We start from the raw sequence: 12,851 nt of genomic DNA on the forward strand, positions 1-12,851 counted from the left end.
GTGGGATGAGACAACATCTCTTCCTCTCTTTTTCTGTACATGACCCTTTTATAACCAACATATCTGGGGCTCTGAGCATTACTGTGCCACTAACTAGAATGAAGCTAATGGAGTTCAGGGCAGGGCAGTGAGAAAGGCAGGTGTCCACATAACTGTAGTAGGAGACACAAGATTATATGGCCTGAAGTCAAAAAGCCACTAATTGAGGAGAGCAGTTACGAGAACTAGCAGCTGGATACACCCCGAAGCGTTGCAACTGCCCCAGGCAAATTGGCCTATTTAACCTACACTAATGATATGGCAGGGGTATTAATTTTAAGAAAGAAACATTCCAGGGAAGGTTGTCAGAGGAGTGTTAGAGGGAAGACAAGGACAAGGGCACAGGGGACGCAAATGAAAAACAACTAGAAAAGATAATGTGATATAGAGAATGAATGAATATGAGCTGTGCTTGTGGATTACAACATACTTTTTCATAGGCATAATGCTCTTTTTGTCACGGGAATAAGTCCCGAACTGAACTATGCTGGCAGTCACCAGTACCTCCTTAGGTACAGTGCTTCTATAGATGAGAATCCATTTTCCTGTTGACAGAGGTGCCCTTATACCGTGGCATTGCTGACCACTGTTATACAGTAGTATAGAAGGTTAATCTCTAATGCCATTTTATGTCTACTTTACTTTCTCCTCCATAGCATCATCCAGAAGAAGATACTGGTAAGACAGACGTTGTGACTTAGCTCTAGTTCAAGAAGACAGTTCTTTCTTTTACAGATCTACAAATATGTGATAGAATAAGACAACATCCTCTGCTCTTCATCCCTCTATTCTTTTCCTCTGACTTGGTCTTTAGGCTTCAATAGAGGATTTTTTTTTCATGAACCGCTACTCTTCTTGTGAGAAAAACACACTAACATTCCTTGAGGCCAATTTAAATCCCAGATCCTTCTGCACAGTTCTTATTGTTGGAGGAAGGGAAGGGTGGGGTGGATATAAGAGCCATCTCACATCCGTACAACAGTGCTTTATGTGTGGATTTGTGGTCTGTCACCGGCTTTTGCTCAATCATTCTCACTTTGTACAGCAAAGTTGACTTGCCAGTGTGGAAGTTGATATTGGAATATACTAAATGTGGAAATCTGTAATTTCTCACAAGAGAGGAGCTTTCCTCCTTAGCTCTTCTGTGTGCATACACCTATCACAGCTCATGAGGGAGACAGGAGATAACAGAAGGGAACTGTGAGGAGCCAACAACAGACAGCTGAGGGATGACCAAGAATCAGGTAGTTCAATCTTGAGCATGCATGTACATGGGTAAAGAAGAGAAATCGCGGGGCAACAGTGAAAGCAAAAAATGGAGCAACCTGTAAGTATGTTTATTTCCTAATGCCCTTGCTAATATACTTTTTCCTGTAGGAGATCTTAACTATCCAGAGGAAGGATACAGTTTCAGATATTTTGAGACTCGTGATTTTTTTTTTTACTTAATACATAATGAAAACTTTACTATCTGCAAGGGCATGCCCTCTTTTTTTCTTAATCATGCCTGATGTCTCTTTTTCTGATTCTCATTCTTTATTAGCATAAACAGAAAAATAACAGAAGGTCAGGACTGGGGAGAATATAATCCTATTCCAGCTACAGTTCTGACTCCTTGAAAAAAGAACTTTGCTATTGATCTTACGTGAGCAAAATCTGAAGATTTAGTAGTGTTGCATAGACCATTAAAAAAAACCCCTTTTAGCTAGAAGAGTGAAATTCAGCTGCCTGAGCAGATACTTGACAGATAATCAGGGCACAGATGTTCTGTCCGCATAGTTTCTATAGAGGTTTTTCCTTACTATGCTCTGAGATGTTCTCTGTGTGTGTGTGTGTGTGTGAGGGGGGAGAGAGAGCAAGAGAACCTCTGTCCTTTCTTATGCAGAACTTTGTTTTATCACTTTTTCCAAGGCCAGCCAACCTACATGATCAAATCCTAAAGCCCCCACATGGACTTTCAAAGCCAGAATTTGCTCCAGCTTTTAAAAAAAGCAATTTAATAATCAGCCATTTCGTATCAGTAGTGAATTTCTGTCCCTCTCTGCTTATCACTTTATCCATACAACATATTTTTAATTCCCATATTCTCCTAAAATTGAAGCAAGTCAAACACAAATAGTTCATTTACATATAGATTAGGACAAGCCTTATAGGAAAGCCATCATGGTTTGGTTTGGTTGCATTTTCACAGAACCACAATTTTAATTGAAAAGGGACAGTTGAGCACAGTCAATCACGAATGCCTTTCCTTCCCAATAACAGACATTTAGACCAGTGAGACCTTTTTTTTAATTTTATAAATTTTTTTCCTCTTTTATAGGCCTAACCATATCACCTGTACTTAAAAAAAGAATACAACCACTGTTGGAGCATTTTCCAAGATTGCTTTAACAGAATAACAACCAGAATTTACAGCAACTCACCTTGACTCCACAAAACACTCCTAAAACTGTCCAGGACTTTAAGTATGTTCTTAATTGACAAGTTCAAAGCACCTGTTTAAGTGTGTTTATTGAACTGGGACTGAGTTAAGCATTTATTTGAACAAGCAATTGCTTTGCTGAACTGGAACTTCTGGATGCACACAATATATGTCCTCATCCTCCTTCCTTGAAACAGGATTAAGATCTGTAGTCATTCCTCTGGGGTTATGAATGAAGTTAAGTTTGGGTTTTCATTTTTAGAATTAAAATTTTTGCACCAGGATTATGTACTTCCCACTGTTGACATAAGGGTGATACAATAGAGCGGTAAAGAAAACAACGTGAGTATCATTACAGTGGGAGAAAAAAAGAGCAAGAACCAAACTAGGCTTCCAAAATTTCTTGCAGTGAGTCCACCAATCATTGTGCTCAGTAATGGAAACAGGACCAGAAAAATTACAGATTGTATGTATCAGGTGGTATGCAGATTTTTGTAGGTCAAGGATCCATATGAATCCAAATTTGCCAAAGCAGTGGACAATTCAAATCAGATATACATTATGATGTGCAAGAAGCTATATGTTTTAACTAGTTTTGTAATCAAATAAGGTTTATCTATTTGTGTTATGCATTTGTTCATTTGTTAGTCCTCCAGTAACTTTTTAACTTACTAGTTAGCTAATCTCAGATTTCCAAATTTCAGAGACACAAGAATGCCAAAGATAAAGAATAAATCTCTACCAGATCACAAAATCAGAGACTATAGAGAAAAAAAGAGTCACAAATGAGAGGTCCCAGAGAGGAAAAGACAGAGACAGCCCAATTCTTGTTGGCTCTGAAGTGGGTGGCCAGCAGCCTGTCGGCACAGACTGCGCAGTCAATGTCTGCACCACTGCTGCTTGTTGCACAGCTGTAATGGACTTTGGGGAAGGTTTATGGCAGATTCAAGGCTCTATCTATCTATGTATCTATCACGATCAGGGGGAGCATGTTAGAACCACAGAAATTGGGGTAAAAAAACACCAGCGCTCAAAGAAGATGTGAACAGTTTATGTGCAGGTGAGTGGGAGAATGAAGTACTGAAACAAGGCCTCTAAGCACAGAGGGCTACGTGGATTTCTGTTGTGTGGGACCATTGGAGGTAGGTTACAGACAACATGGGGAAGTTGAGAGCATTGATAGCAGAGGACACGTGCACAAAGGGCATGAAAGAATGAATCTGGCTTTATTAGCCCACACTGCTCATAGAACTGCTTGTAAAAAGAAAGAAGATAATGAAGATAAACCTGATTAACTTACAACCCAAGTGAAAACAAATACTTGCTTCAGAAAGTATATTCAGTTCAAAATTACTTATCTGTAGGTTCCAGAGGTTTAAATATGGTCTCTGAATTATCATTTAAATAGCCAACAAAAATATCTTACAAAAATCAGTGTTTCAAATCTCTCATCAGCAAGAGGGTTCATTTCGGAGTAGTTTATAAACCATATAAAATGTACTAATAGTTTTACTGATATATATATATATATTCTAGACTATGTGAATGGGAAGTTATCGTAAACAGGGAAGTATTTAAATGGTAAGAATGTGGGGTGAGAAGCTTTTGTTATCTGTTTTTTGTACCATTTAGCAGATTTTATGTCTTGAAATCATAATCCTACACGCTACAGGTAATAATACTAATAATCAAAGAATATGTGAAGGTGAAGGCATTATATGAATGCCTGTGATCAAATTTGTGCTGAGGACAAGTGCATAAAAGTTCCACAAAATCACAAACAGTATCTTTTCCATGGCTAATGGTACTGAGCTGTAACAGAGCTAATGACTCTTAAATTAATGCAAAATCAAGAAATCCACTCAAGAATCAAGTCACCTTGCTCTTTATTTTCTTTATTTCTGTAGGGACATAGAATGTCCTTCATCTTTACCTTCTGAACTGGAAGTACATCTGTGGGGATTTCTTTTTATGTATAGATGCACATATGTGCATGCTCCATATATGTAAGTAAATGAACCACTATCTTAAAATGGGTTACAGTTCTCAAAACCAAATTACTCCAGAATAACAGTGAAGAATAATATGTTTTGAGAATTTAAATTTAAAAAAAACCCACAAGTGATTGCTATTTGTTTTAAGACACCAGTCTTATGCTTCACTGTCTTAGATTCTCTGTGTTAAGTGAGGGTGAAAAACAGTGGGGACTAAAACAAGATTCAGGACTAAACTGGAACATCTCACAAGCACAGGAAAGCAGCACAACTCAAATTTAAGATTTATTTTGATTAACAGAGCAATTTATACCATTCTTCTACTTACAGCAGACATGATGAGCTCTCCACCTAGGTTCTGGATTTCTGCTTTAACTTGACTGCAGATTTTGAGCTGATGGGAGTACAGCTTGATCTGTTCTAGGTAAGCCAACAAATCCTGTTTGCACGATTGGTCTGGACACTGAAGATTAAGAACAGAACAATTAAAAAAGCATTTCAGCAGTTTGTCTCAGAGATCAGGTTAATACTTCACTGATGAATCTTCAAATTGTATGCGAGCGTAGCCTTGCTTTTCACTGCAGCTGTATCAGGTTGCGTAGTTCATTCCTCTTGCGAAGCTTTTTAAAAAAATAGTTGGAGAAACTCAGAATAATCCTAAACTTCCCCATATTCACTTTTTATTTAACGCTGCTGGGCTTGCCTAAGCAATATTTTGAAACAAATTCTTTAATTTATAGAACACTTTCCCTTCAATTCTTAAGAGCTTATGAATTCTTTTTAAGAAGATACCTACATTAACAGTAATAATTATGTGGGCAAATGTAGACATAAATGAAGAGCAATGTTAACATATATGTGAAATTATGCTTTATCTTATAATACAGTCTACGGGTTTTTGTGTTCCATCCAGAGCTTACTCAACTTGATCCACAGATCTTCTGTATCAGTGGGAACAGGAAAATAAGAATGTCTTACAGAAAACTTACTGATTTCAATACTTTTAAGAACACAGTATTTTTTATAAAAATAGCATATTTCTACCCTCACTTCTGTGAACTCCCAAAATACTTGGAGTACTTGGAGGGGAAATGTTGCTCTGTGAGTACCAGGCTAGACACCTATGGCCTGGTATGCATTTGTTCCAAAGCTGCTTTTCATTGCTCTGGCAGAATAAAGGGATCTTAAGGTAAATGGTGAGTCCTTATCATGCTACCACAGCTCTAAAAAGTGAGCATGGCAACTAAGAAATAGATCCCTACAGTTTTTCAGAGACATGTTTTTAGCCTGTGTGCTGTACTTGCATTATAAATATGGTCACTTGCTTTTGATAGGAAATTGTGTTCAGCTTTGTAAAAAGATACGTTCCCACCAACTGCAGTGGCAACAACCATCTATGGTTTTGTACAGTTATTAAACCTTTGGTCTTATGGAATTGTGGTCAATGCAGTAGTGATTTAAATCCAAAACCTGCTAGAAGTCAGAAAAAGCACCAGTTCTGCTTAATTCATGAAATACTTTACCCAAACTACTGGCTTTGCTGAAGAAACTTGGTACTTGTTTAACATTGGGGTGTGATGATTCTACTCTTCATGACTATGCAATACAATAGAAAAGTTTGGTTAAGCAAACAAGTTCATGTTTTAGACTTAGGGAAAGATAACAAGGAATAACGAAGAAATTAAAGTGAACAATTTCAAGTTAATTAATATGATTTAAATGTCAGTCCTTAAGTTGTGTTCTGCTAGATCCATTATTAAAATGTTTTCTGCACTTTGGCTTAGTTTAGAAGAAAAATAGAAGAGTTTCTTGACATCCTCTCTTTCTTATGTGTGACATTTTCAAAGTGTTAGTGTATTATGGAAAACTATTCTAACATATGTCTTTGTTTATTCCTTACTCAACACTGCTTTAAGAATTGCAAAAATCAGTATTTAAATACGGGTATCTCAGTGACTGTTTAGAAAACTGGAATACTCGTTCTTTATTTAATTTTAATTAATAAAAATCTGTCCTTCCGGTCAAATGCAACTGTAATCCCTTTAAGCATCAGAACCAATTACATCAAGACAGGGTGTATTTCTGGGAACAAGATGGTAGCTCCTCAATTTTTTCTTTTCCTCTTCTTAAATAGACTGTGATTTTTTTTTTCTCCACTGGAGAGATGGGCAGAAGGGGTGCCAATATAGTGTCTCATCCACTTCAAATAGTGACAATGTCAATTACAGAAGTTCAGAGACAAGAATATTTTTACCTTATATAGTACTCTTTTATATAATAATATTGGCAGGCCAGTCACATTTACTATGTTGCTTATATACCACTAGAGAAGAAATGTGTAACATTTTAGGAATGCTCAAGATGATATGCATCAAAGACCAGGAAATTGCCACTCAAGAACAAGACCTTGAGGTTAAAATAGTTCTATGAAAACACTCGTTCAGTGCTCAGTAGCGTTCAAAAAAAGCAAATGCTAGGCATTATTAGGAAAAGACTTCTGAAATGTAATTATGCAACTGTACAACTCTGTGGTATACCCACAGCTTTACTAACCCGTGTAGGTACGGTGCATCTTTCCCCTCTCTTGCCCATTACAAGGCACATGAGAAAACAGGAGAAGGACAACAAAGATCTTCATGAAAACAGGTATTCTTTCCTCCAATACAAAACCAAGAGGTCATTAAAAGTAACTAGCATGAGTTCGAAACAAAAGGAGATGGTTCTTAACACTGTGTTGTTAAGTTGCAGAAATCTTTGTTGCAGAATGGTTATACTAAAAGCTTACGTGGGTTAAAAAAATTACTGGACAAATTAATGAAAAAATATCAAGGACTATTTACTGTATCAAGTGTATCAAAAATATGTTTGGTTAAGTAAATTCTTGAATGGCTGTTGGAGGTTGGGAGACTATATTGTGGAAGTATCATGAAACACATGCCATTATCTCACCGAGTTCTGTATATATTCAGTATTAACTATTGTCAGCAACAGGATTATTGGCCTAAATGAACATACGGTCTGACCAAGTGTGCTCATTTCTATGTACTTTACCCATAAAACTTTACCAGATTCTATGATCAAGGCGGGGACCAACACAATACAAAGAAGAGGCATTTACAGGGGGAAAGATAACATTCTACACTACTTTAAGCAGGATAAAGTACTACAAAAAAATTGAAGCCTCATGCCTTATGGCATATCCAAATCAACCATAAACAGATGTTAGAAAGAAATGTACTCTGTAGAGAGGATATTCCATAAGGAATCATCTACATATTGCTCAGAAGCATCTGGTACAAGCAACACTTGCTTACTAGTGAAACCAAACACTAGGCTGCAACAGAAGGACAATTAATAAATTCTGAGTTTAATCATCCCACAGGCAATCGATGGTTACCAGTTTAATGCCTCACATTCTTAGCTAGAGATCCTGGCCAATTATGAGAGGTTCTTTCCCATACACATTGAAGGTAGTGGGGTGTTAACCAAGAGCTTTCCATAAGAACAGGATCAGAACCGACTTGCATCCAAAAGATGCAGTGGTCTTTTACCTACTAGAAATAATATCCACAGAAACCTCAAAGTGATTTGATAAATTATGCAATGATTAAAAACACAGTGAAACCAACATTCACAATCCAAGTGAAAAAGACACTGGGCACAGCAGTGGCACAAAAGATCAATACAAACAATTCTGCGGGAAATTCTGACTGTAAACAATATTGTTCTTGCTTTACTTTGATTTCATTCCTTTGCTAATGAAGTCAGTAGCATTTCTCTGGAATCTGACTCTGTCTTCGTGGTGATTAATACTGCATATAATCACACACAGACCCACTATTATAACTATAATTGTATAATTTATTGCCACTATTTGTTAATTGTAAGCTTTTAGGTAAGATGATCCTGTAATCAGGAGATCTTTTCAGCACGTCTGCTTGGATCATATTTATCAGCTAATCATTTTAAAGGATGCCTTTTTAATTTTACTTTCAGGAAAACTTTTTAAAATCAGCTTCTAAGTCAGGAGACTACCTGGTTCTATAGAAAGAGATCATATTTCATATTGATCCCTATACTTCCAGAATTTAAAAGTAGTTAACATTTTATTGCATTGATGTATTGATCCTGACCGAGAGACCACAGTACATCGAGGAGTTACTGACCTACACGGCAGCTAACCTGAGTAGGGCCAGGCCTGTGCTGCGCTGCGCTATGCTGCACATACCGCTTGGCTTTCAGGCCGTGCTTTGGTGCACAAATCCCTTGGCCGCAGCATACACCTAGCTAACGTACGGCAGCAGAGGAGCTTGCGGGCAGCTCCCACTTGGTGCTGGTGATTAGGCCACCTGCATATCCCTGCCTTTATCTAGGACTGCAGAAAGAAGTTCTCATGTGAACATCCCGTTTGGCAGTGGAAATTATTAATAAGAGTTGTTTCCTTGTAAGAAAATCCCGTAATAGCTCAAATGGCCAAAACGGGCAAATCTCTTCTATGGACAGGGTCTGCCCAGCATGCTGTGGGCGGATCAGAGGCCCGTTCAACGCTACACCACATGGGGTTCCTACCATGGAAAGGGATGTAAGATTATCTACACTATTCTTTCCTTACAGTGTTAGCTCTGACAAATAGCATTTTAAATGACACCTCACAGAGTCTGAGTGCCTTTCTTACTGGGATCATAACAGACCAGCACCTCCTGGTGCAAAACAGTTGGAATACTGAGAAGGCATTTAATAAAGATCTTAATCTACAGCACATTCCATTAAAACCAGGATGTACTAACTGCCTTAATTATCTTAGGGCTTTCAGGTCACAAATTTGACAATGAATTTGGAACAATCTTATTTTAAACTAAATTTATTATCAAGGTACTTGTGATTAATTTCCCTAGGTTTATGTTGATGCTGTACTGTGATTATTTTCACAGTTGTAACCTCTGAGTCATCTTAAAGTGCTGTGAGGATGGACTGAAATATAACTGAATTCTGCTAATTGTACCACACTGTGTCCCTTTCCTTCAAACACAGGAAGAGGGATTTATGAAAATCTGAAATGACGAACAATGTATCAGAGAGGTGCTGTTGTGGCTGATGAGTTATAAAATACTGCAAATACAGTTTCAGGGTGGTTGGGTTGGGGTTTTTTTCCTCCTAACAGAAAAACTGTATGAACAATGTAATTCCACGGTTCTCAATTTTGAATCTCTGAAATTACATGGAGTGTGAACCAAAATAATTCATTTGAAAATGTTTTATGAACAGGAAAAGGACAAAGATACGACAATGATTCTTCATTATGCAGTGATTGCTTATTTTGGGTTCTTGCTCAGGTCTGAAGCTAGATGGAGGAAATAGAGTGAGGTTTTTGCTTTTCTTCCTTGCATGTAGCTTTGAACACTGAAAATGTTACCATACATTGCTGTGGTCTTGTTGACTGCAAAGGCAGAGTAATAGTTGAGTCATGGGACAACTGTGAACAGTAAAGTGATGTGGCCTAATTAAATGACAGTATCAGAAGTGGTAACAAATACTTATAGGGTAGCCCAGGGGAATGTAAAGTTGCTTTTATTTTAGGACCCCAAGAGAGCAAGGCATAGGAAATTTGGCAAAATAACAGCTGAGAAAAGGAATTATTGGTCTTTACAAATACCTTGGAGAGAAAAAAAAAATGCAGTGAGAAAAGAGCTCTGAAAGTTAAAGGATGATTTGGCATGGGGAAAAAAGGTTACAGAAGTTAAAAGATTTCTAGCCATCTGAGGAATGAGAGGATCATATTAAGCATCTTTGAAATAGGAGGAGTAAAAGCAAGATTCTCTTTTTTACTAAGTTTGACATGTGTCTAGCAATGATTGTAGTTGTGCTCACCAGAGAGGTACTGGAAGGGCTGCTTTGGTTTGTTCTTTTTTTTTTTTTTTTTTAAATTGTATATGCTCATTTGCTTCTAGTGCTTGTAACATGAAATTACATCTAAAATACACCTATAACTGACTAGTGTATTTCAGATGCATACAAGATGCCACAGGGAATAAATACCAGGGGTCAGGTGGCTCAAGGGTATCAACTGTGTGCAAGCTCTGAGCTAGGACAAATAGAAATAATTTGAGTGAATCCAGTAAAAAGGTTACAATAACTTGAATGATGTCACATTTCCCGGCAGCTACGAGGGTACACACAAATTATGAGCACTAATGATTCACAGCTACTTTTTCCTCACACTAATTTGTTCATGTTTCTAGTCTGGAGTCACTGTAATAATACAGAAAAAGGAAAATTTTAGGAAAGAAATACTTCAGCAAGACTGGAGTCTCTATTCTAAAAACAGCAAGAGATTATGACCCTTCCTTATCTTTGGCTTTGATACCACACCGTTTTCTGCAATAGATCAGTGACAAGTTACGGCTTTGAATTTTAATTTGTAATTGATAAAATCTTGAAAGGAGACATTCTCCAATGCTCTTGAAAAGAGAGTGTGCTGGAAGAATATCTGTCAAGATCAGAAATGGGGACTCAAGACATTTTACGTAGGTTTTCCACAAATCAGATCAAAACTGTATAGACAGAGAATAGAAATTCTTTGTCTTGTTGTCTGGAATTCAGAGACATACGACAGAAAACACTAACAGATTGTTGCTGCTTCATAGATATTAGAAAAGCAAGCATTGTATATGAAAAGCAAAAGTGAGGGGAAGAGACACAGTATGTGAGGGTGTGGAAGACTGACTATATCATGCTACCCTGTGCCTTAAAGGCAGTCACAAAGACTAGGAATGTAAATGCTTTAGATTTGATACTTGCACACTGACATTTCACTACACTGTTCTATTGGCACTGTCTGGCCCTAAAACAACCAACCTTACTTAGTAAAGAGGGCTGCATGTGACGAGTTGCTTGGTGTATTCATTTACTAAGCTGCTATGCAGTTGTCTTAGGCAGGAAAATGAGCATGCTTATTGATTTACGTAGATCCCAGCTTGGGTTTTTTGATTTTTTTTTTTTTAGCTATCAGATGCTTTAAAAATCCAACGGAAATAAAGTAGAATAAAGTAGACCTTATAGTTCTAACCCTTTGCATTTGATGATGATGATACATATTTCTTTTAAATACTAAAAAAAATAAAAATAAAAAAATAAAATCACCTCGAGACTGCAGGTATGCAGAGGCAAAAACTGACTATCCAGAAGGGTATTTACATGGCAAGCCATTTGACATCAGTGCTCCAAAGAAACGGCCAGTGTTAGGGGGGGAGAGATAGGAAAGATAACCTAGGTGCAGCAAAAGCACAGATTCTGTAACATATATAGAGCTTACTGTGGAAAAGAAATAATTTCAGAGACAGAGAAGAAGTCAGTAACCTTACTAAGCATGGTGCTGAGGCCTAGCACCTGTCCAAAGCAGTAAGCCTGCTCAGCAGAACTCTATGCCAATGCAGCAATCCTGTGTTCCCACATCTAAGCTGAGTCACCTGAAACAATTCAAGTTGTTTCTGGGTAATTTACCCAAGGAAGTCAAGAATGGACTATACTATACATCTAAAATGTTGTGTTCATAGCTTAAAGGAGCTATGAATATATATCTATATATTTATATATACATACATATATATTCATATATGCTATATCTCTAAAATGCTCATTCACAGATTAAAGGAGCTCACAAATATACACATATGTACAAACACATATGTACATAAATATATGTGCATATACATCTGTGATTTAAGTACACATACATGTGTACTTATGGGTGTAAGTGTATATAAACAGACACATTGATATGTGATATGAAGAAGAGAATCCGCACATACAATTAAGACAGGATCTATGTATCCATCGCTTCAGAAATTGAGAAGAAAAGGAAAATCAGACAGGTAGATCTAAAAATGTCACAAGTGGTTTTGTAAGTAAATGACCTTCTTAGGTGTTGGAGGTTTTGTGGACAGATTAGTCTGTGACAAAGTTCAATGCACTGCTGCATAAATAACCTACCTGATTGGCAATCAGCCGTGCTAGGACATCCATCCTTGATCCCGACTCTGAAATCATTTTTGCTGCATTAATTACATCTGATGTGTTCTTCAGTGGTCCTCTACCCCTTCAAATGAAACAAAGAACCCTATTACATTATTCAAAAACTGAGAATAAATCATATCCATGCAAATTAGGCACAGAAAAACTCAACTGAATAAAACAACTAATCCATACAGAAGCAACATTAACTAAATCCCCGCCCCCCCAACTGTTTTGTTTTCATGTCCCACAGATTTGAATTGTTTGGCATCAACTGGATGCAGAAGTACCAGAAAGATGTCACACAGTTTTTTCATACTGGAAGCACAACCCATGCCAAATCCTGAGAATACAAAATTTAAGAGAGTACTTGTGCTCTTTGCTTT

At 37.3% G+C, this 12,851-nt stretch overlaps 1 protein-coding gene across 2 annotated transcripts in view; it reads right to left on the bottom strand.

Annotated features, from left to right (window-relative positions):
* CTNNA3 (catenin alpha 3) overlaps nucleotides 1–12,851 on the bottom strand; it is a 555,174-nt gene that overhangs the window by 12,433 nt on the left and 529,890 nt on the right. The window contains exons 15-16 of one of the 2 annotated variants that reach the window (XM_075505306.1): nucleotides 12,445–12,550; nucleotides 4,784–4,918 (exon numbers count right to left, since the gene is read on the bottom strand). In XM_075505306.1, coding sequence (XP_075361421.1) covers nucleotides 4,784–4,918; nucleotides 12,445–12,550 — 241 coding nt within the window. The remainder of the gene's footprint in view (nucleotides 1–4,783; nucleotides 4,919–12,444; nucleotides 12,551–12,851) is intronic. The other variant, XM_075505308.1, reaches the window with a different exon arrangement.

The sequence above is a fragment of the Mycteria americana genome, chromosome 6 (genome assembly GCF_035582795.1).
Source record: "Mycteria americana isolate JAX WOST 10 ecotype Jacksonville Zoo and Gardens chromosome 6, USCA_MyAme_1.0, whole genome shotgun sequence".
Taxonomy (NCBI): domain Eukaryota; kingdom Metazoa; phylum Chordata; class Aves; order Ciconiiformes; family Ciconiidae; genus Mycteria; species Mycteria americana.